The sequence below is a fragment of the Girardinichthys multiradiatus genome, chromosome 11 (assembly GCF_021462225.1).
Source record: "Girardinichthys multiradiatus isolate DD_20200921_A chromosome 11, DD_fGirMul_XY1, whole genome shotgun sequence".
NCBI classification, from domain to species: Eukaryota; Metazoa; Chordata; class Actinopteri; order Cyprinodontiformes; family Goodeidae; genus Girardinichthys; species Girardinichthys multiradiatus.
The window spans coordinates 42,645,926-42,671,670 of record NC_061804.1 but is presented as its reverse complement, the minus strand read 5'-3'; the positions used below and the strand labels follow the sequence as shown (position 1 = coordinate 42,671,670).

The 25,745-nt window shown below is 40.8% G+C and overlaps 1 protein-coding gene across 4 annotated transcripts in view; it reads right to left on the bottom strand.

Annotated features, from left to right (window-relative positions):
* robo3 (roundabout, axon guidance receptor, homolog 3 (Drosophila)) overlaps positions 1–25,745 on the bottom strand; it is a 233,445-nt gene that overhangs the window by 114,024 nt on the left and 93,676 nt on the right. Inside the window, exon 1 of one of the 4 annotated variants that reach the window (XM_047379128.1) lies at positions 10,487–11,078. The exons of the other annotated variants lie outside the window; for them this stretch is intronic. Coding sequence (XP_047235084.1) covers positions 10,487–10,553 — 67 coding nt within the window. The 5' untranslated portion in view covers positions 10,554–11,078. Of the gene's footprint in view, positions 1–10,486; positions 11,079–25,745 lie in introns of those variants that run through there. 4 annotated transcript variants of the gene reach the window in all.

Sequence of the window (25,745 nt, the reverse complement as noted above, 5' to 3'; positions counted from 1 at the left end):
TATAGCGCTTTTCAGCAACGAAACACTCAAAGCGCTGTACATACAATTACAATACAATCACAAAGCAAACAAACACAGATACAGACAGAAAAACAAATCAAATGATAAAATCAAACAACAGAGGTAATTTAAAAAAGTAAAATAAAATAAAGAGAATAGAATGATGGACAAGAAAATGAAAGGAAAATTGGACTGAAACGCAACTAATCATGCCTAAATGGCACAGTCAAAGGCCACTCTAAACAAATAAGTTTTTAATCTTGATTTAAAGCAACTTAGGGTTTCGGCGCTTTTACAGTTTTCTGGCAGTTTATTCCAGATTAGTGGAGCATAAGAATTAAAAGCTGCTTGTCCATGTTTAGTTCTGGTTCTGGTTCTGCAGAGTAGATTTGAGCCAGAAGACCTGAGAGGTCTGGGGGATTGATACGCTGACAACAAGTCTGTAATGTATTTTGGTGCTGAGCCATTCAGTGATTTATAGACTAACAGAAGTATTTTAAAGTCTATTCTCTGAGCTACAGGGAGCCAGTGTAGGGACTTTAGAACCAGGGTGATGTGCTCCACTTTCTTAGTTCTAGTCAGGACGCGGGCAGCAGCGTTCTGGATCAACTGCAGCTGTCTGATCGACTTTTTTGGCAGACTTGTGAAGACACCGTTGCAGTAATCAATTCTACTAAAGATGAACGCCAAAACAAATTCCTTGTATGTCCAAAAACGTACTTGGCAATAAAGCTTTTCTGATTCTGATTCTGATTCTGATTAATTAGTTTTTCAAGGTCCGGCTGAGACATTAGTCCTTTAATCCTGGAAATGTTCTTTAGGTGATAGAAGGCCGACCTAATTACTACCTTTATGTGCCTCTGAAGGTTCAAGTCTGAGTCCATCACTACACCCAGGTTTTGAGCCTGACTGGTGGTTTCTAGCTATATTAACTGAAGCTGTGTGCTAACTTTTAAATGCTCTTCCTTTGGTCAAAGATTATTACTTCACTTTTGTTTTGATTCAGCTGAAGAAAATTTAGGCCCATCCATGCATTGATTTCTTCTAAGCATTTACCAAGCAGTTGAATGGGTTCATGGTCACCTGGTGACATCGTAACGTATAGCTGTGTGTCGTCTGCATAGTGTTGTTTATCCAGTTGGAATGCACTGTTAAGTGGTGAAAGGACTGAATGATTTTGTCAGTGGAACATCCAGGTTTGTCTCCTGTGAACCTCCTGTTGAGCTCCTCAGTCATAGTATCCAGAAAAGTGTAGTACACAGTACTCCTAAACTATGCGTCCACAGACTCAAACTGAGCACCTACAGGGGTTGGACAATGAAACTGAAACACCTGGTTTTAGACCACAATAATTTATTAGTATGGTGTAGGGCCTCCTGCACAGTGGTCAGAGGGATTTTAAGCCATTCTTCTTGCAGGATAGTGGCCAGGTCACTACGTGATACTGGTGGAGGAAAACGTTTCCTGACTCGCTCCTCCAAAACACCCCAAAGTGGCTCAATAATATTTAGATCTGGTGACTGTGCAGGCCATGGGAGATGTTCAGCTTCACTTTCATGTTCATCAAACCAATCTTTCACCAGTCGTCATCCTGATACACGGCACCGCCTTCAGGATACAATGTTTGAACCATTGGATGCACGTGGTCCTCAAGAATGGTTCAATAGTACTTGGCAGTGACGCTCCCATCTAGCATAAGTATTGGGCCAAGGGAATGCCATGATATGGCAGCATAAACCATCACTGATCCATCCCCATGCTTCACTCTGGGCATGCAACAGTCTGGATGGTACGCTTCTTTGGGGCTTCTCCACACCGTAACTCTCCCGGATGTGGGGAAAATAGTAAAGGTGGACTCATCAGAGAACAATACATGTTTCACATTGTCCACAGCCCAAGATTTGCGCTCCTTGCACCATTGAAACCGACGTTTAGCATTGGTATGAGTGACCAAAGGTTTGGCTATAGCAGCCCGGCTGTGTATATTGACCCTGTGGTGCTCCCGACCGACAGTACAGTTCTAGTGGAAACAGGAGTTGAGGTGCACATTTAATTCTGCCGTGATTTGGGCAGCCGTGGTTTTATGTTTTTTGGATACAATCCGGGTTAGCACCCAAACATCCCTTTCAGACAGCTTCCTCTTGCGTCCACAGTTAATCCTGTTGGATGTGGTTCATCCTTCTTGGTGGTATGTTGACATTACCCTGAATATCATGGCTCTTGATACATCACAAAGACTTGATGTCTTAGTCACAGATGCACCAGCAAGATGTCCACCAACAATTTGTCCTCTTTTGAACTCTGGTATGTCACCCATAATGTTGTTTGCATTTCAATATTTTGAGCAAAACTGTGCTCTTACCCTGCTAATTGAACCTTCACACTCTGCTCTTACTGGTGCAATGTGCAATCAATGAAGACTGGCTACCAGGCTGGTCCAATTTAGCCATGAAACCTCCCACACTAAAATGACAGGTGTTGCAGTTTCATTGTCCAACCCCTGTACTTGAGACACTGTTGGACTGGACTGTAAACGCATTGCCACTTTTCGTTTCCTCTCCTGACCAGGCACTACAGTAGGTACTGCAATGTTGAGGTTCTTTGCCTTCTCTGCTACACATCCAAATATCTCCCCAAACCTCTCCTCAGACCACATGGTTTGCAATGTGTGAAGTACACCATCATTCACCTTGTAGGCAGTGCTATGGTCCAACCATTCTTCCTGCAGAGAATCTGATGCCAGAGAAGTGACTTTGAACACTGGTGTGGTGATTTCCAGGCAGAAAATGAATAGGAAGTTAATGGCATTTCTGTACATCTGAGCATCACCTCGAGCCAGCTGAGATGGACTGTTGTCAATGGTGTCATCCAGGAGCTTTAAAACAGCATTTAGGTTTCTCTGGAGGGCCTTCAGTGCTGCCTCCCTGCAGGCCCTTCGAGTACCTGACAGCTGCTGGAGTTCCATAACACGCTGTCCAGGATACTGGGACTGTTGCCATTTCACCAAGGCAGCATGACGCTTTGGAGAACCAGTACAAAAAGCATATAATTTCTCCACAAAATTGAAAAATGTGACAAAATGCTTGTTGGACTTAGAAGCTTCCACCAAGACTAGATTTAGACAGTGTGCTTTGCAGCGCACATGGAGGGCCTTCTCACTGTGTGCACGTATTCTGACTTGAAGACCTTTATACATGCCACTCATGTTAGCTGCTCCCTCATAGCCTTGGCCATACATATTCTTCAGCTCTAGGCCATTCTTCAGGAGCGAAAGCACACTATTCTCCAGATCCTGACCCGTAGTTGCGTCGACGTTGAACACCTCAATGAATCTCTCCTTTATTTGCATTTTATGAAAATAGCGCACTATAAATGATACTTGTTCTTGATGCGAAACATCAGAGGTTTCATCATGTAGGATGGAATACATGTCAGCCTCTTTTATTTCAACTTGTATCTCCTTCCGGATGTAAGTAACCAGCACTGCAATTATATCATTTTGGCTTCTATTAGAAAGCATTGACACCTGGGGCCTCGTCTTAATGGCTTCTACATTGGCAACTTTCTCTATATGCATTTTCAGCACACTGTCATATCTGGAAAATACACCTACCAGTTCAAGAAAGTTACCACGGTTGTTACTAGATGTGCTCTCATCACTACCTCGGAAAGCTTGTCCCTGTCGCGCAAGACATACTGTGAGATCAATTAGCCTGGTCAGGATTTCTCTGTCTGTCTCTCTCGCTCTCTAACTTCCACCCCCTTTATATCTAAAACATCAAAGGTAGACTGGAATGCCTTTGTCTGGTAACTGCTTCACCTAACCATGCTTTTCATGTGCATCTCTGTGCCTGAGAGTTGATTGATTTTTTTTAAGAGCAGTGTTCCATTTTTTATGCCACAAGTTGTCCATGCTGTTTTTTTTTATATTTTTCTTCAGAGAGGAAAAGCCGACAACTAAAACAGTGAATTGAATCAGTAGTAGGTGAGTACTCCAACCACTCATTCCCAGAGAACCATTGTTTTTGGAATGACCGCCCATTATCATTTTTGGGAAATGTCATATCTGGTTGAGAATGACCCACACTGCAGCACATGGAAATGTAGCTGTCATTGCACTTGATGTGAAATGCTTCAACATGGGAAGGATCTGTCAGATATTGCATAATACGTAGCTTTGCAATTGTGTCATCTCTTTCACACACATCTAGTTCTTCTTCATGGCTTTCTTGTTCTCTTTCCATCTCACCTTCACTTTCATTATGAGAGAGCACTGTTTCTGTGGCTATCCATGCTTTAGATTCTGACATTCTGGCTTCTGACTGTGATAACTTCTTCTGCCTCATCTTCCATGTTCATAAATGGCCTATTACAGGACAGCATTGAGCTGCTTCCCTGGGCCACCTGCCCTGGCTGCCTAGAAGACCAACAATTACAACATGAAGACTCCCTCACTGACTCATTGACTGTCAAGGCCAAAAATCAACACCCTACCACATAACTACTTTTTCTACAAACAAATTATCATTAGTGTAATAATAATAATATATTATTATTATTATTAATATTCATATTATTATTATTAGTAAAATATATATTTAAAAAAAACAACAAATCTGAGCATTAAGACAGTTCTTTCCGAAAAGCTTGTCTCTTAACATGACTCTGGTATCGACTATGACCTTTCTTCATCATCTTTCTCCTCCTCCTTTGAAGCTGCACTGGTTTGATCCTGGATGGGCACCCTGCCGGTCACAAGGGCAGGGTGGATGAGAGAAGCGTTGCACCATCGAGCACGCCTCTGAGTTCACATGTCTGCTAGAGGGACATGGGGCCGAGCAGGGGGGAAGTGAGAGGGGGGTGTTGTCGTGCAAAAGTATAAAAGTTAGCGGCATTGGTAATAGTTTTTAAATCTAGGAATGCTACCTTGGGCCACACACTAAAGCTACACTGTTGAAAAAAGAAAACAAATCATCATTAGGGCACTTTTTTGTTTCAGAGGGAAAACGGCAGGTGCTCTAGCCCCACCTGGTGTCTATCTGTGCACGTCCCTGTAGTTAATAGTGAAAATATGCACTCATTTACAGAACTGTGAAAATAAATCAGACTTCGTGAGGTGGCATAATTTGCCCATGACTGGAAATAGTTTGGTTTTTGGTGATTTTGGACTTAAGTATGCAAGTCTAGGCCATCAACGCAAACCCCCCCTTGCCCACCCCACGCCCAGGACATTTGCTCTTTAGACCTCTAAGGGAATGGGTGAGCTGACTTGGATCACTGTTGAAAGGAGTTCCATCCCATTGCGTGACTTTAGACTCTAGCACCCCATCGTGTGTCTTTTGTGTTCCTCTATGTACCAATAAACATTAATATCAGAGGAGACAGGCACCTGTAGGTTTACAGGCAGGAACAACCCACAGTCAGCAGCAGTTCTTTTCCTTTCCAAGTTGCATGAAGATTGTTAGACAGTTGTGTAATGGATATTTAGAACTTTGGAACCTGGAAATGCTATTTTTAAAGTCTACATAAGAAGTGGGCTGTTCACTGACAGGCATCTCAGCATATCTAACCCCAATGTTTTTTGTCTTGTTTCAGATTTCTAAATTTAGTACATCGTCCGTGACTGAAAACATATAGAGCTCAGCTTCAAACAGCCAACTCAGCAGGCTGATGCTGTGATGACACGAAATGGATGTTTATTTCTTTGCTCAGACTTGTCAGTCAGCACTAATTAGGATTCTGCCTTGAATACTCTACAGTGGCTCCTGTGGACGTATCATACTGCAGCTATTGACAGACTAATTGATCTGCAAAGAACAGATGGGCAGGCAGGTGGAGGAGGAGGACATTAAGCTCATTGTTTGTTCTCCAAAACCACTACAGAGGTTTCTTCACATCTCTGTTTTCTCTCCATAAGAAACAGACATTAGGAATATGCCAATAGAAAAACAGGAGTTTACTACACTGCTGTGAGCCATCAATACTGCCTATAATATTGGGATGAATGATAACTAGATCTGGGCTAATTCTGCATTAAGTTGCTCCTAAATTTGACGACACAGTATTATGAACAGGATCAAACTGGAACGTATGTAACTGATTTTGAACTTGGCAAAAAAACAGGAGAAAATGTGTTTTATTGCTAAAATCTGCTAATGCGTTGATTGTCTGTCTAAAGGAAATGCTATTGTTTCACATTTTTCAAGGGTTCCTCATTTTGTGAAAAACCTTTTCTCTTCTCAGTTAGTCCTTGACCAATCCACTGAAAGCCTGATCAAACACCTTGCAAGGTTCTATGGATGGCGATAGACATGGGCCGGCTACTAGTATAAAGTTAGTCTCAAAATAACAAAAGCGTTCCGTCACATCATTGCTACAGTTTGAGATACTTTTATAAAGATGCCAGTCATGGATGGCATTGTTTCAAATATTTTCCATCAGACAGATTAGTCTTTGTAATGAGAGCCTAGAAAACGTGCTAATATGACCGGAGTTTCTCCAGCTTTATAAAGCATTGAGTTGCCCCTCCCCCACCCGTTGTCGTGTTGCTTACAGAGAAGCAGATAACCCAACTAATTACCCAGCTTTTATCAACTTGTTATAGCAAGGAGAACATCAAAAAGATATATCATTCTGCACAATAATCACTAGAAAACTTTATGCTAATGGGTAATTTTTCTATATTTTTCCTACAGTCATCATAACATCATCATAACTGTAAAAGGCTACATATTAAATTATTTATGCAGCAGGAAGGACACTTGATACTTTTCCTTTTTTAAAAAGCAATTTGATGGTGTGATACATTTTGCTTAAAAATTGTGTGTAAATAATATAATCACATACCAGCCCAGGAATAGCCTGGAGTTTTCTATGACTGTATGAGACATACAATAACCCAGCACAGCCCCACCCCTACCTGTTGCTACACACTGCCAGTTCAGCAGAAATAAGAGGACTGCATTCAACTGGTTGGAAATTCTTCTGATCACAAAAAAACATAAACATCTACGGTGTGGAAATACCAGGAGTGTCACCTATGACTCTTTTAACGCTACATTTGACCGACTACAGGCGGCATGTCTGTAAAGCAGATGCCTGCAGGCAGGCTACCTGAACAGATAGCCTAACTAACCAGTTAATCTTAGCTTGCCATACATGTGTTATTTTATAAAGACAAGAACAGAAAAGAGGTGTAATATATGGCACAATAAGCAAACTAGTGTGCTAAAATAAGAACAAATAACTGTTATGAATAACATTATTGTAACTGTTATAATTAATATCCCAAATTATTGAAGATGCAGTAGGACAAAATGTGGTTTTCACTTAAAAGCAGTTAGATCATATTGAAAACATGGAATCCTTGGAATTTTACCAAGGTTAGTATCTCATACCTGCTCACACCTAGATGGCAGCAAGTCTGGCTGAAATGATTCATATTCAAATTCTTGATCACCAATAACAAAGAATGAAGTTTGTAAGTGAAATCAGTAACGGTGCGGTTTCAGCCACATTCCGCCCCACGCACTTCCGTCCCTAAAGGAAATGGGGCTGTAGACTCAAGCCGTAATTACAGCATGGGTACCATGGTTTGGTGCAGCCTGTTTGATCTGGTTACGGCTCTGTTTGCAGACAACCATGAGACAACAAGGGGGCAGTTTGAAACCCCAGCCTGGAAGTCCCTTCACTGAAGTGCATGGCAAACACATGGCCTGTTGATGGTCACTGGGGACGGAGAGTGCTGTGTTGACTGAGACAGCAGTGTCCCCTTACTGACCAAACAGTCTAATGAGCAGAAGACTGAAACATGACTCTGCCTCCACAGGAAATGCTCCATCAGATATCAAAAGGAAACAGAAAATGGGTGGAAAGACCCATTTTATGGTTTAACCCCGGTGAAATTTTATTTATTTCAATAGCCTGTTTAAGCAAATTAAAATTAAAAGACTCTAGCAGACTTTAGCGTCACTAAAAGCAGTGTGCACTTGTTTTAAAGTCAGTGTGCTTTGTGAAGGTGAAAATGAGGAGCTTTATTCCAGCCTTTGTAGTCCCTGAGGAGCATATGAAGTCACTGAAGGAGCATTTTCACAGATGCTGCGTTCATCTGCTCTGGTTTCTTAGCCAGTGTTTACAGCCTTGTAAAGGGAAGCCTCAGCAGTGGAGCATTGCCAGACGAGAATGCATCGTCACTAACTCTGTCGTGTCTCTTGTTGGCAGCATCGTAGTCGCATTCAGTCCTGTTAGAAGTTTATAAACACTTTTTATGAGCATGAATGGCAAATGAGGATTTGTATGACAGCACTGAGGGGATTGACCTACACTCAGAGCGTCATTTAGAGCCATGTCTTAACCACAGATTGGGAGACCATCAGTTCAAACATCCATCCATTCATCCACTGTCTATATCCGCTTATCCATGCAGGGTTCCAGGATATGAGGGGTGCCTAAGAGGTAGGGTACACCCTAGACATTTTGCCAATCTATTCTGGGGCAACACAGGACAAACACTCATCAACACACACTCATACCTGAGGGAAATTTAGAGATCAGCTCAAACAGCTGTACATAAGCTAACCCTAATCAAATGCATCATCCACATCATCAGCATCAGATAAAAGGATACTGGTTAAGATGTTCAGGAACAAGCCAGGAACCACCAAGGCTCAGGGCAATCATAAACTGGAAGCTGCTGGAACAGCAGCATTACTGTCAGTAGAAAAGATAGCTTTAGATTGCCATCGACTTAGAGGATGTCGAACAAAAATGGTACTCTGCCTTAAAAAAAAATCAACTTTTAAGCTCAGATGACATTTGCCCTCATGGACAAGACAAATACCCTCTGGAGAGACGTTTTATGGTAAATCTGAGCTGTTTCTCATAAGATGTGTTTAGAGGAGTTAAATCATACTTGAGTTAAGAGGTGTAGCCTCAAAGGATATTCTCCCAACTGTTATATTTTTTTATTTTTTTTTTTGCTGCCAGTGGCACCAGTGCAATGTACAAAGTAGATGGAATAATGATGAAAAAAGCATTGCCTATAAATTCTTCAACCTAACCTCAAAACAGCAGTGAGAAAGTTGGAGCTTGCAACACAAAAGAGCTAAACAAGTTAATTATATGAAGCATAAAATAATATCATAGAACAGGTTAACAGGAAGCTTCTGGAATGGCCTTGCCAAGATCCCAACCTAGACCCTGACTAAACTTATAAACTACGCTTCAAAGCTTCAGAGATCTGTAATGATTGTGATTTTATTCACATAATCATGGATTACAGAAAATCTTCTTCCCCAAATTCTTGTTTTATTTAACACTGCAACTGAATGTTCTATATATACAGATAAGGGTCCGTGTTCAACTGGTAGAAAGTTGCTGTGAGGCAACAAAATTTCCTTGGAAAGATATTTACAAGGTGATATGAGGTTCAGATCTGGCTTAATGATAGGAATTCTAAACATGTCAGATCACCCAAACAAAGCCACATTTTAATGGTTCTACAATTAAATAAGAACAATAACAGGGACAACTGGTTTAGGCCATAAAATGATCATGTAGTATTAGGCTGGAATAAGTGTGGCTGGTCAGGGATTAGAGCATTATCATTAGGCTTATGCACTCTAGTGAACAGACAATAGCACCTTGCTCAGCTAAAAGCTCAAATTAAAACTGATGTATACTTATCTTTAATTACAGAGGCATAAAAAGTCATTAAACAACAAAAGGCAGTATTCTGTGTTACAGTCCTGCCAAGAGGGCTTCTCTGAAGGCCGATTTCCAGAAAACGGACATACAGAAGCCCAGCGCAACACATTCAGCATCCACATCCCTGAACTTGCTACACAATCACATCACACCTTTATACCATCCTGGAGGAAAATCCGTCTTCTAACGCTGCCATACTGGCCAGCAGGGCTGGATTAAATGTTTTTGTCTCAGTGCTGCATTGTAGCCATGATAGGCCAATCCTTTCACCTAATGGGTCTGATAATAGTGATAAATGTTTATTTCTGTGGGGAGCAGATGTTGGTGTGAAGCCAGTGTCCCCTGGGCAGGACACATGGTGAAGCTTCATTTGGGCCTCTCTGATGTCTGCTGGTTTAAGTGGCCTTTAAATGACATCACCGAAGAGGATTAGTTGCTGGTTACTAACTGACTGACATTCATGTGGTGTTCAACTTTTTTTTAACAAATAAAGATCTGAAAAATGAGGTGTGCATTTGTTTTCAGCTCCCTTCATTCTACCTCTAAAAAAAAATCCAGTGCAATCAACAGCCTCACTGCTGTAGGACCACCGGAAAGGGGAAACCCCTCACAGTCACTGCCCTTTATGCTGTCACATTAAAATCTATTCAAGTTTGTGTTTGTAATGTGACTAAGGTAAAAGAAAAAATAAAGGGGTATAAATTCATTTGAAAGGCTCTGTATAGAGGCACCGTCAGTGCAAACTCGTCCAACAACCATCCACAGCTCAGCTAAAACTTACCAGATGCCAAAGTTTCCAGAGCAAAGAAAATGAGCACAGGAACCAGAATCAGGCTGCTCTCCATCATGTGCTGGGATTCTTCATAGGTAGACACGGCTGCTGACAGTCCTCAGAGCATGAACACTGTGGGGTAACAGTGTGGCTGTTCAACGGTCGTATATCCAAGTTATCTCCAATTCATGGAGAGAAATCTGCGCAACCAGCATCTAACTCCTCAGGCAGCATCCTAGACGCTGCAGGATGGAAGCCGAAGCTCAAACATCCCACAGGGTAACTTTTCTCCCGGACACCGCTTTCAAAAGTCTCCGCCAGTCCGCTCCGGATGGTCCGCACAAAGCAGCACGCAGGTGAGGAGGGAAGCCGCTGCGAGTGGCAACAAGCCCTCCGTGTACCGTTATTTCAGGAAAATACTAAGAGAAAAAAAGCTTCTCTGGGAGACGAACAGGTCGGAGGTGAGATAAAGTCATGGCGCTGAGAAGAAACAGACACTGTTAGACACGCTGCCCCATCTAATTCCTCTGTGTTCGGCTCTGCTGCTGGGACTGACTGAATCACAGCCTCATCACAAAGCAGCGCGGTCCCGGAGCAAAGCACAGTCACAGAGTGTCCGCTGTTACATAGAGAACTTCCGGAGGGACTTTCAAAATACAATTATGCAGCAACAAAGCGTTGGAATAAATGTGATGGACATCCTGCAGTAAGAGTTTCATCAGTCAGTCAGATATCTATCCCATGTTTTAGTGAGGAAAAGAGCAGCTGCGAAAACTGATAATCATAACTACGAGTTCTTAGTTTGGTCATTTTTCTATTAATTAATTATATTTCTCTTATTTTATAGATGAAAATTATTCTTAGACATTTATGCTATTGCAACAATACTGTTGGAATACAAAAAAGATTTATTTTTTTGCTATTTGGCACAAGTTTCTATTTCCGTGTGGGAAAAGTTGGAAAATTATACGCTCCCGTCCCGGAAACATGTTCTGCTTACTTTCGCCTAATGTTTAGCTTTACAGCCCAAAGCGTTTTTAAAGGGCCAGCACACTCAAAATTATTGCAGACTTCATGGGATTTAAAGGATGTTTCTACTTAAACATGATGAGATGTAGTCAAGTTTATTCAAGAAACAACAGAAAAACGCTAAAAATAAATTATTAGAAGTGACTTCAAAAGGAATAACAACAGAAAGGTGCTTCACACAGTATTAAAAGCTAAAGAATAAGACTATATTTAAAGAGCAGATCTAGGAGCAGGTTAGAGTTGGAGCCAGCCTTCATGATGGATCACCTACTGGGCAAATGGTAAATGGACTGAACTTATATAGCACTTTTCCAGTCATACAGACCGCTCAAAGCGCTTTACACTAGAGCCACATTCACCCAATCACACTCACTAACACTCACACATTCATACACCGATACGCAGATCAGTAGGCAACTTGAGGTTAAGTGCCTTGCCCAAGGGCACATTGACATATGGCAGGAGGAAGCTGGAGTCAAACCCACAACCTTCTGATTGCAAGACGACTACTCCTACTGAGCCACAGTCGCCGTGACAATGACTAACACTGTGTACCAGACTGGATCTCATTTTCTAGGGTCATCCATACCTTGAGCCCAACGTGTCCTGATACATCATTATTCTCCCTGATTCCTATGTGTCATCTGATATAACTTTATGCGTCATGCAGCTAACATCAGCCTTTTTTTATTTTTTATTTTTTTTGCTTTCTATGGAAGAAAAAAAGTAGTTTAAAAGAAAGCAAGCTGTTGTGTCAAAGGTTCACATATATGAAATGAGGAAAAGTACAGTACCTTGCAGAAGTATTCATATCCCTTAAACCTTTTCACATGTTGTCAGATTACATATTCAGTATATTGGATTCTATGTGATAGACCATCAAAAGGAGTAAGAATTCTGAAAGTACATGCTATTTAAAACATTAAATAAAATAATTAGCCCAAACTCAGTCACATTGGATGGAGAGTGTCTGTGAACATTAATTTTCCACAGATTCTCAATTTATGTCCAAACATTGCCAGGACCATTTCAACAGATGACCCAAGTTTGATCTACACCATTCCATAGTATCTCTGGCTATTAAAGCTTGTTGTTCTGCTGGACAGTGACCCACCCAGACTCATGGGTTTCTTTCATCAATTATTTTCTTTTTGACACTCTTCTGTAAAGACCAGATTAGTGAAATGTATGAAGATGTATGTAGATGCCCTGTCAACAGCTCATCTTGCTTTAGCTGTGGGTTTCTGCAGCTCCTTCAGAGTTGCCATGAATGTTTTCTCTGATTAATGCTGTCCTTGCCATATCATGTTAGACTTTCAGTTGTGCGTTAGTTTGTCCATTCTTAATTCAATTAAATTCTTTCATTCTTTAGTATTCAAAAAATACTGTTGTGTTTTGTCAATGTTGTTGTAAGTCATATTTTTGGATAACCTATATAAGGGCTTCTGAAGGCAGTTTTGTAGGGGGATCAGAGAAGAAATGACAGAGTACAAATGCATGCCACACTTTTCAGATGGGTATTCGTGAATAGGGGGAAATTTATTTTCTTTCAGTTTATAAAATAAAGTCCCAATAAAATACATAAATGTTTTTAGTTGTAAATTCAAAGGATATGAATGCTTTCGGTAGGTGCTCTATGTAAAAAAAATACACAATGTTACATTTATTTCTGGCAGCCTTTAAAATTCAATGGAGGTTGTTCAAGTGTTACTGACCATGTTAATCTTTTTTCATGTAGTATAAGTCAGCTGATTGATTCCTCAAATGCTGTATGTTTTTTTTCTGCACTCATATTGATAACAGTACAGATAAGATTCAATCTAACTCTATCTTGAAACAGCCCTTTCTTTTGAAGTCACAATATTAAATGTGTGGCCAATGACAACAGTCCTCAAAGCTGGAGTCTTACTATAAACACATAGAAGATACTGTCAGTTGTGAATCCACATGCAAATGTGCCTTACATGTAAAAGACATTCAACCTCTACAGCCAGGATGCTGCATTTACCAATCAGTCATTAGCATATGCAGACATGAACCTGTACAAACAAATCCACACAACACTTTAAAATGTCACTATTTATCTCCACACAGGCTTCTCCAGAAAGTTGATGGAAAGCGAAAAGTAATATCATATGTAGTTGAAGATAGGGCAAACTGCTGCCAATGAAACTTGACATCGCAAGAGCCTCAGCTCTGCAATGGAGCAATAAGAAATGATTGGGTGGAGGGCTGTTGGGCTGAATAAATATTAGGGGTCAGGCAGACCTAGTAAACACACAACTCTTGACATTTACAGAAATGCTTTGGATAGTGGAATGCATCAAGCGCTGCATACTAAGATGCGCTTCAATGCATTCTGCCTCACACTGTTCACTGCATTGTGTGTAACAGAAACACATCCCCTTCTCTAAGGTCAAAGCAACAGTCTTGAAGGACTAAGAATAAATTCTTTCCTTATGGGTTAACAACATTTTAAACGCCCCTAATATTTCTTTCATGTTTTATGCATGTACATGTTTAATTTAATTGCAGAAACTGATTAATTGAGCATCGCTCTGTGATTGAATAAAACATGATGAGGCCCTCCACTAAATGCATTTCCGCTCGTCTGTGACTGATGCTCCTATTTTGCTGCCTTCGTCAAACATTTGGCGTAGCTGTCAGCAGAATCAAGTACTCCATGAATTTAGACTAATTATCCACATTAGGTGCTGAATTACAATGACAGCCCATCAGTGTGAATTGGTGCTACACAGCATACTAACAGCTGAGCCATACATCATAGAATCACTCCCAGTCCACAAACACAAAGGGGACAATTTAGAATTGTGCCATTTAATCTATTGTGAATATTTTTCTAAAATCCATCCATCCATCCATCCATCCATCAATCCATCCATCCATCCATCCATCCATCCATCCATCCATCCATCCATCATGCTTAAAACACAGGTTTATAGCTTGACTTTGATGTAGCTATTGGTTATGTGGATTTTTTTTTAATCTCCAAAAAAGCTATTTTGATTTTCAATCCCTGTGTTTGATTGCTTATTCTTTCTACTATGCCTGAGCAGCTACTATAGGCAATGTGATTATTCAGGACTGTAGAGCTGATTGAATGAGTAATTAATAGGCAGAAATATCAAGCACTTTTATTTCCCAAGAAAATCCAACATTTGTAGTGAATGCCTTCTAATGAGATAATCAAAATGGCATTTTGATATATTACACACATCTTTTTCAGCTCCAAGATAATCAAGCAGCAAATGAGAGTCCTCATCACGTACACCTGCAGGGTTGTTTTCTTTTTTTCCATTGCACATTTTTATCATGAGCTTGAGTCATGATGGATGGATGGATGGATGGATGGATGACAGATGGATGCACTAACTGAAATAATGAATTAATGGATCAAGCAAGGATTGGTTTCCAAAGTTGTACAGGTTGCTGATTGTTTTGACAATTTAACTGTGTTCTCCAGGAAAAATGAAAAGGAAAACCCCCAACGAAAACCTGCAGTCTGTCCTTTCTATAGTTCAGTGATATATTTTAATGTGCCACGCAAAGTCAAACAGCAGTACAGAGTAGTAGTAAAAGGTAGGAGAGATTTCTTGTAACATACACACAAGAGAAGAGTGATGATAATGAGCCTTGTTGTATCTAGTGAGTCACAGAACAGGTCACATCAGGACTGACTATCCATGATTCAGAGCAGTTGATTTAGTGATTAAGAACCTTTGCAGATGAATTAACACCTGTTTGGAGTCTCTTCACACTCACACAGTACCATCTCTATGGAACAGAGCAACTATTACACCTGTGGCTAAAAAGCACAGTCCATATGAGACTGATTTTAGACCCATTGCTTAAATATCCTTTGTGATGAAGTGTCTCAAAAAACTAGTGGTAATCAATCTGTGACTGGAAGTAAATCCAACTGGATCCTCACCAGTATGCATACAAAACTAAGAGAAGCACTGATGATGCCTGTAATGGCATCATCCATGTACACCTGGTGGCTAAACACCTAAAAAAATCCTCAGGACCCATGCTAGAGTGCTTTTTGTTGACTTTAGCTCAGCTTTTAATACTCTCCAGCCCCAGGTCTTTCTGACCACTCTGAAACAGATTAACTTCAACCCATTTAACATCAGATGGTTTCACTCATTCCTTATTAAACGTTCTCTGCAGGTCAGGGCGAACAGGACTCTGTCTGATCCTCTCACCATCAGCAGCAGCGCCCCCCAGGGCTGTGTCAGTTCACCTGTCCTGTTCACCCTACATACAAATGACTGCATCTGTAATACACCCAACAACTACATGTTTAAGTTCTCTGATGAAACAGCCATTCTCTGCCTCATGTCAAATCTAGCAGATTCAATAACATACAAACAGCAGATCCAAACTTTTGTTCAGTGGTGTGAGGAACACTTCCTGATTCTTAATGTCCAAAAAACACAAGAATCATCTGTGACCCAAAGTCTGTTGGAGACCACTTACCAGTGGTCATCCATCACCACAGTATTGCCCAGGTGGATTCTTATAAATGCCTGGGAATACAAATAGACAATAAACTCACATGGCATGCTCAGGTTGACTATGTCTGCACCAGGGTCCAGCAGCGACTGCTCTTCCTCCGCAGGCTGAGGGCCTCCGTTGTCAGTCAGAAGGTGATACTGCTCTTTTACCATGCTGTAATAGAGAGCATCGTCAGATACAGCATCTCAACCTGGTTCGGTGACCTGTCTGTCCAAAAAAAGACCCAGCTCACCTGGCTCATACAAAGTGCTATTCAGAACATCTTTGACAAAACAATAACCAGACAGGCCCAGAAAATTATCTCAAACCCACTCACATCTTTTACTCAGAGTATCAGAGTACAACATTTGTACCTACTTTAAGTATTGTAAAGTGCTCCGCTGGGAACATTGCTTCAGACTTTGCTATAGTTAAGATACAAGATAATATAACATTTAAACGCTTGTTTTGAAGTATTGTGTTCTATAATATTGGATAATATTACTTTGAAACAAACTGAATTGATATATTGTTTGATGGTTTAAACAGGTCACTCTCATTAGATATCGTGTCTCAGTGGGTCTCATCTGTATAAGTTAGGAAATAAATGAATGAATGAAATGTCATATTTATACAGTGTATAAAGAAAAATGTACTTAAAACAGACTGTTCTGTCTATAAGACAACATTGTGCTAAATGAAAATCTTAACTGTTTAATCTATGTTCTTTATTCAATATTTCTTTGAGAATAGAACAACTTCCTTCCTCTTAGATATTCTTAGACATAAGCTGAAAAAGTCCAATCACAATTCCTTTCTAAGATGATTTCAGCATCATTAAATTCAAACTTAATTTCCATTTCAAGGTTGTTGAGAATCTGTTCATAAAAGCGCTCAGACCTGAACTGTTGCATCTGTGGAGTTTATCATTACAGTTCATCATTTGAAGCTGTACTTAATGACTGAGGATGACCCAACTACCTGTGGCTCCAACAGCAGATGGATTATTTCTGCAGGTAAAGCTGTTTCTTGGGGCTTCCACACTGAATGCAGCACCAGCCTTGCTGCGATTTGAAATCCATTTATTTGTACTCCTGCTTCAAGCAACAACGGTCCTGTGTCATTCTTTCCTGACTGCCAGTGGCAGTAAACAAGTGGATATGTCTGCAATCTCTTCGCAGATCAATATGTAGTGTAAACAAAGTCACTGGGAAACTACGTTCAGTTTCTTCTGATCTTTTCTCTGTCGACTTGCCATGTTTTGTGGGTTGATTGCTCCATAAGACTGTGTTTCGGCACTTATTGGGTTTCTGCAGGTCTAAGAGAGGTAAGCACATGTTTTGGTGTGGTAGAGTGCCATCCTGCCTGTGACTTTGCTGTCTGAGTGCACTTTGTAGACAGCCCTCTAAGGCTGTGGTTCGTGATCCTTTTTCTCTACTCTGTTTGTTTTTGATTGAACGTGCGTGGAGCGAAGGAGGAGACCTCGGCCGCCCGATTTCCAGATGCTTAGGCTGGCTCTAGGGACGTGGAGCCTGAGCTTGTGCTAGAGGTCGAGAGATATTGACAAGAAATAGTCGGGCTCACCTTCACGCACAATGTGGGCTCTGGAACGTATCTCCTCGAGAGGGGCTGGACTCTCTTCTACTCTGGAGTGGCGCGTGGGGAGAGGCGGCTAGCTGGGTGGGTTTGCTTGTTGCCACCCAGCTCAGCCGTCTTGTGTTGGGGTTTAACCCAGTGGATGAGAGGTTCGCATCCCTGCGCCTTCGGGTTGGGGACAGGTCTCTGACTGTTGTTTCGGCTTACCGGCTGGGCAGTAGTACAAAGTACCTGGCCTTCTTGGCATCCCTGTTGGGGGTGCTGCATAGGGCCCCTCCCAGGCACTCTGTTATTCTGCTGGGGGACTTCAACGCCCACATGAGAAACGACAGTGACACCTGGAGAGGGTGTTTGGGAGGAATGGCCTCCCCGATCTGAATCCAAGGGATATTTCATTATTGGACTTCTGTGCTAATCATGAATTGTCCATAATGAACACCATGTTCCAGCATAAGGGTGTTCATCAGTCCACTTAGCACCAGGACACCCTAGGCAGGAGGTCAATGATCGACTTTGTTGTTGCATCTTCAGACCTTCGGCCGCATGTTTTGGACACTCAGGTGAAGCGAGGGATTGAGCTGTCCACTGATCACCACGTGGTGGTGAGTTGGATCTGCTGGAAGAGGAGAAAGCCGGACAGACTTGGCAGGCCCAAACACATAGTGAGGGTCTGCTAGGGACGTCTGGCGGCGCCCTCGGCCAGGGATGTATTTAACTCCTACCTCCGTGAGAGCTTTGACCGGATTCCAGTGGAGGTTGGAGACATAGAGTTTGAGTGGACCATGTTCTCTGCATCTATTGTCGATGCTGCTGCTGGTAGCTGTAGGTCTGCAGTGCCTGTCACGGCGGCAACCCCTGAACCCAGTGGTGGAAACCAGTAGTAAGGAATGCTGTCAAGCTGAAGAAGGAGTCCTATCGGCTGTGGTTGGCTTGTGGGAGTCCTGAGGCGGCTGACGGGTACCGTGAGTACAAGCATGCCACGGCCTGGGCTGTGGCAGAGGCAAAAACTTGGGCCTGGGAGGAGTTCAGTGAGGCCATGGAGAAGGACTACCGGTTGACCTCAAAGCGATTCTGGCAAACCGTCGGCTGCCTTAGGAGAGGGAAGCATTGCTTCGCCAACACTGTTTACAGTGGGGGTGGGGAGATACCGAGCCCCCAAGTATGGAGGTCAACGACGGTTCAGGAACTTCACTCAGGAATTCACTGAGTTTTGACCCGTGGCAAAAGCGTTGTCTATTGTGGGCAATTATGATGGCAGCTCTGGCTAGGGTCAGGCTGGATGATGCACCAGCAATCTGTGCCATAGGCACACCTTTTTTCCTCCGTGCCCTGGTGGCTTCTCTGTTTGATGTTCCTCCATTTAGAAAGAGCTTAAGCTCTGCTGGACGACAATGCACGTTTGCACATTTCTACTGCCTTGACCTGGGCCACGGGTCTACACTGGCTTCAATGGTACTGCTTCTGGCTTCTACATGCTGAACGATAGGTGGGTACCTCGTTCCTTGTGACATTGCCGGCATAAGTCATCCACCTTGTTTAGCGCCACTTGCAGGAAGGAATATAACAGAATGGAGATTACGTTGTAACTATGGTTCCATGAATTTCTGGGCTACTATCAGGCCACAGTTTAAAGTTATTGTTGATGTGGTGCTTTATGCTAAGCTAACTCTGTTTACTGTAGAGGATGTTCACATCGCTTTTTTCTTAGCGATTTAAACTTCTAGATTTTTTTTCTCAAGATTTCCGCTTATTATCTTCTGTATTTCGATCATAGAATAAACATTAGCTTGTTGTGCAACCTCAATAATAGTCGCCTGTGAAACAAATGACCAGGTTGGAAAAATACTTAGGTGGAAAATTTTGTATAAGGTTATAAGAAATAAATGTAGAATGGAGGTGAGAAATATTGCCTACAGGATTCTTTGAATCATTTGAAGTATTGTTACAGCCCTTTTGTCCTCACAATTTCTAGATGCCTAAATGCATTGAGTTGCTGCTAGGTGATTGGCTGATTCTCTATGTGTGTTAACAGTAAAACAGACCAGGTTTTATTTTAGAGCAGCATTCTAATGAACACTTATAAATATATATTTACTGTTCATTTAAAATTATTGCTGTGAAAAACCATCCAAAATTCTCCAAACAGCAGTCACTTTTTTGGCTGCAGGAAGACGTAAACAGTTATTCAATGTCGAGGGTCTGTTTAGTGGTGTTTAGACATGGTTAACTACCTTTTCCAGAAACACGCTTTCCTGACTATAAATCATCATTAACATGTATGAAGAGCAGTGATGGAAGCTCTGATGTTGTTAAAAAATTTTAAGAGGTTATTTTGCATGCTTACAATTAGAGCTGCTAAAGTAGAGGAGGGGGGAGATAGCCTCCCACGCAGATTTGTGGACTGATTACTGTCGAGGTCAAACATTAGCATTTCTTAAATGCCATTGTTTAACACATTGTCAAACAAATTATAAAAAAAAAATGTTGAACGCATTGCTTTTTATTCACTCTGACCTTGTGCTGGGATTTGGCCTTCAAACACTACTTTTTTGCCTGTGAATGTTCACAATGCACCTGAATAATCACTGCATGGCTAACCGTGGTAGAATATTTATTAGGAATATGCGAGTAGAGCTGCAGCTACTGTACTGCCAGTGCTTAAGGCAAAAAGCAACAGTGTGCTAAGATTGAATCAACAGCGCACTGTATAATCACTGACATGTAGGTGAAAGAAGATGTTGATTTATCTGATGATAATCCTTGGATAATAACTCATTAGGACTGCTATTGAGAATCACTGTGGTGGAGAAGCAGGTTTCTGTGATTTACAATTAAATTCACATCACCTGTATCTACAGCCATACATATGAAACTATTACATCTCTCGCCTCCATTACCCACAATGGGAACTCCATATGTCTCCACCTTTTGTGACCCATCACTGATAATGGGAGGACGAACCCTTTACGAAGCTTCAGCAAATACATTCCATTATGGATTAATTGATTAAGAAGGTGGAGTTGCGAGATGACAATATATCTCCTTATTGATCTGCCTTTCAATGAGATTGGCTGTTACCCAACCTCCCTGTGGGAGAGAGAGAAAAAAGAGAAGGAAAATAAGAGGAGGAGACAGTAATACGTTGCCTCCATTAAAGGGGCAACTAATTTCCTGTTTCTTTTGTTGCTGTCTTTCAGCTTGGATTCAGTCTCTCAGTATGAGTAAAAATATGAGCAGGAGACTCAGTACTGCACAATCCCAGACTGAAGTGCTTTTTATCTCACTTCTCAGTGTTTTTCTCACTCTGCTTTCTCTTGTCTTATTATATACAGATCCACCTATCCAGTTCCCATTTTATGTCTCAAGACCTCTTTGTCTTTCCCATTTCCACATAATGAGAGGCCACCTATTAATTTTAGGGTTGTGAAGCGAAACGTGTCCTCTGTCAACGCACTCCCCTCAACCCCCCCAATCAAGTAATATGGGTGAATGATGACAGAGTGGTCAGAGGTGTCCCCGTCTGTTTGCCACCACACATAATGAGCAGGGCAGATTAGAGTGTGAGAGGCGACATGAGGTCTATCTGTGAGGGCTCAGCCATTCAACTGGTTTCACATAATGATTGGATTTGGTTATGAATGGGGGTTAGGTCTGGGATCTCCAGAGTTAGATGTGTATATAGATCTGTAATTGAAAAACACAAAAATAAAAAAACATTTACGAGACAGACTTCAAATCTTTTGATTTTACCAACATATTTCTTTTGGCTGGAAATAATATACATGTTGTAGAGTGGCCCAACCAGAGTCCTGACTTGAATTTGATAGAAAACTCGTAGAAGGAGCTTAAGATTAGGGCGATGGCATGGAGGTCTTCCAATCTTAAAGATTTCAAAGCTCATGAAGACAAAGCTCATGACTACAGATAAATAATCAAAATACCAGTTGAAACATCCAACTGCTGGCCAGCACTTTGATCAAGGGTTTGATTGCCGTAATACAAATAAAACTTTTTTTTCATTGGTCACTGAGAGAAGTATAAATAATTTTGAAATACCAAATACTGATAAAATGTGAATAAAACAGCAACAAAAAAGAAAAAATATTCCTTTTATGTTTTATTGATTGTTAAGAAATACTCTCACTTCCTATTAGTAACAAACTTCTTGTTTGAATTAAAAATTATTTTAAACCTAAACCGGCCAGGAGTATAAATAATTTGGGCCTAACCTGTAAATGAACAAAGGTGCTTCACAAGGTGTTTCCTTATGATCAGATGTATTCTTCAGGATCACAGTGGTACACTAGGTGTCCAGGAACATCTGTTTTACCTGTATGCTGGTCACGATCCGTTTGTAGATCACAAAAATACATTAAAAAGGTATTTTTTTTGCCCTTATCTGCGAATTGTTTTCTTTGTTCAGCGGTAGGAATCTCTTTGCTCTTGGTATGTGGAGGTGGCACATTTTCTTCAAACATCTTACAGCTAAAGTCTGGTTCCAGGAACTGCAGAGATCCCACTCGCACATATGGTTGTGCATGACTAACACTGGCCACACTCAGTGTGTACAAAGGTACATTTTGTGTATACTTGTGACTCTTTGTCTCATTTCATTAAACTGGAAACACACTATGTCTTGCTGATCTTGTTTCTTTGATGTTTGTGCAAATGGATATGCATAAGGCATAATGCATGGATTAACTTATATTGCAGAAGTGAGTTTACTTCTTTGGTGAGAAACTTATGATGTATTTCTGATTTGCAAAGAAAGCACGTCCAGCCAATGAATCTACACTGTTACCCTGTCTGAAACAGTCCCAGCTATTAGGAAATAAAGGCTGAAAACGGTTGTAAGAGCAGTTTTAGGAACTATGATCAGCTACAGTTCCACAAGATGGTTTTCCCCCATTAGATATAAGAGCAAGCAGGTTTAAGTGTTAAGTAGCATAATATTCCATAGCGGGAGTGTAAAGATGTGTATATGTACCAATGTGTCATAGTACAGCCGACACAGTCCAGTGACGCACTCAGATAAAAGACGTTTCATAAATTTCATCCAGAAGAAATGTCTCATGTGTTTTATTGCTAAAGGATAAGTGCAGCAGCAGACAATTGGTAGATGATAATATGAGAAACATTCCACTGCGAGCAAAGATAACTGGAAACAAATTACTACCAGTTTTCCTGTTTTTAACCAGCAGTGTAAAAAAGAGTCTTGGTGATCTACAGGAGCAGTGGGAAAAGAGTTGGGTGGTTATGGATGGCCAGTCAAGTAATTTTTTTCAGCTCCTTGCATGTTGGTATCTAATAAATCCAGATTACACCCATTAAATAAACACCACCTTACAGTGTCACACCAGACAAGTGGGTGGATGGCTGGTTAGTATTCTATTTACTTTTGTATAATTTAGATTAAGGAAAATGAATAGATGGATTGGCGACCTGTCTAGGGTGTACTCTGCCTCTCACCTAATGAATGCTGGATATCAGCATCAGCTCCCCCTTCCTCACAATGGTGCAGGAATAAGTGGGTATATATAATGGATGGATAAAACAATGGAGAAGTCACAATAATTACAACAAACATAATGTATACCACTCTTTTTTTTTAACCTAATCAAACATTTTATTTAAAACATTGCTTTTTGGTTAAAAATCAGTAAATTGAAGCTTAACATGTTACAGACCAGTATTGAACCATAAAACCAAGAAACGTGCCAATCCACTATTCATGTTTACCATTATACCCATAAAAATGAGTGGTATAATGGTGTGAAAGCAATCTGTCTGAAACCTGGATTTGAACTAAATGCTGTATTAGTAACCATGAACACACAAAAACTGGAGGAAATGAAAGGGGATGAACAATTTTAGCTAGCTGATGAGGACAGGATGGAAGCTATAAGCAAAAGGTCAATAAAAGGTTTATTTTTAGCATAAGAAGAAAAAGCCTACAATTTTTATGAGAAGTTTTAATACTTTCACATCAATCTCGAGCTACCAATATGAGCCCATAATGAAGAAAAAAGAAAATACAAGGAAATACTAGAGAAACTTGCAGTAATGTGTCTGTGCTCTTGATATCAGTGAAATGAGGAATGTCTAGTCACATTGAGGTGTGCATTCAGTGTCTGAATGAAAGTAGACGTCTGAGAGGAGCCCAGGTGCACGTTTAATCTAAGCAGAAGCTACTTCAAAGTCTCTATACAATTTCCATAATTTGAAGCTTCTGCATCTCTATTTTTGTGAATGTAATTGCATGACACACCAGCATCACCAGAAGGTACAATATGTCAAAAAGTTACTTCATTAATCTTTCCTCAAGATTGTAATTCTAAAATTCTTTTTACATTTAGAAAAAAAATCTCTTTTCCCTCAGTCTGAGCTGATTGAAAGAAAGATACTTTTAGCTGTGTATTTAGATTTTTACTGGAATTGACAACTGCTATGAAAGGGGTTGTATGAGAAATCTTCTGAGTGTAATTCAAGAAGGTTCAGTCAGAAGGGTTTTGATATAGGGCTATTTACTGCTGTAGGAATCAATGACAGAGTCACATCTTTATTTCAGAATTTATTTTTGTTCAAAAGCAGCAGCTAGCATACAAATTGATATAGTTCTATAGTGGTTTCTATTTGTTACAGCCCGCTCTCATCAGAGACTATGTAACCGGATTTACTATGATCTAAATGTTGTCTCACCGCAAAATTGTGAGATGAAAATACTTCACTTTCCCTTTGTAGGGGAAGTCTTAGAATAATGCAATTCAGAATATTCAGAATATTGTTAAAGGGATACATCAACATTTTTGAAGAGCACCACCAGTTATCTTTCTGTGTGAATTATGCAAAAAGGCATTTGTGACTGAAATCAAAGTGGTCTAAGAAGCAAAAACATTATAGCAGTTTAAGTGAACTCGATTTTATTGATTTTTGCACTGGCTTACTGTTCCTTCTAGGTACGTTGAAGGTTTTACTTGTACTGTTCGCATTACCTGTTTCACACAGGAAGAACATTGGTGATGCGCCACCTCCTACCCTATGGAAGCAAATCGTTACCATATATTTCAAATGAAAAAGCATTTTCAGAAATGCTTTTTCATTTTAAGAATGTGGCTGCATTGTTTGACTCATAAATGAAATTAGTAATCAATAATCCTATTTGCATTTCTTCTTCAAGACTGCTCATTTCTTCACTAAATGAAAATGATAAAGACATTTGAGATTTATTTTTCAAAATATGCCCCAGCAAATAGATACCAAAATTCAATTTGAAATGTAAAATTTGAAAATGAAAACGCATTTGCTGAAATGCCTTTTCATTTTAAGAATGTGGCTGCATTATTTGACCCATAAATGAAATTGGTAATCAGTCAGTCATTTTCTACCGCTTATTCCATAGTGGGTCATGGGGGAGCTGGTGCCTATCTCCAGAAGTCTATGGGTGAGAGGCGGGGTACACCCTGGACAGGTCGCCAATCCATCGCAGGGCAACACACAACCACGCACACACTCATTCATACACCTATGGGCAATTTAGAGTGACCAATTAACCTAACAGGCATGTCTTTGGACTGTGGGAGGAAGCTGGAGTACAACACTGTTGCCTTGCAGCAAGAAGGTCCTGGGTTCAAAAATGACTAAAATTGGTAATCAATCATCCTATTTGCATTTTCTTCTTCACGACTGCACATTTTATGCCATAATCAAAAAGAAAACAAAGCAGACATTACTTTTTCGTTTTCGTGGTCTGCCCGCAAAGTACAGCCCAGAACTCGAAAACGAAAAAGCATTCCGAGCTGCGGGCGCAGAAGAGTGACGTCAGCAGCCGCTCTTCCTCAGCTCCCCGCTGACCGAGCTACCCATCTTGTTCGGTAGGAGGCGCTGTGCACGTCTGCAGTGCATTACATTGCAAACGTGCCGCAAAATTGATTGAATTGCAGCAGGGCCGAGCTCAATTTGTGGCAGTGGCAGGCAGAACTGGTAGTTCCGGTGGCAGCCTTATGACCTGGGACATCCAGCGTGTTTTTAAGCATTTATTTATAATTTTCTGTGAGTGACAATTCAGAATAGCCCTCGTGCTCTATAATAAACCGGCTGTTTGTGCAATAAATCTTCGTCATCC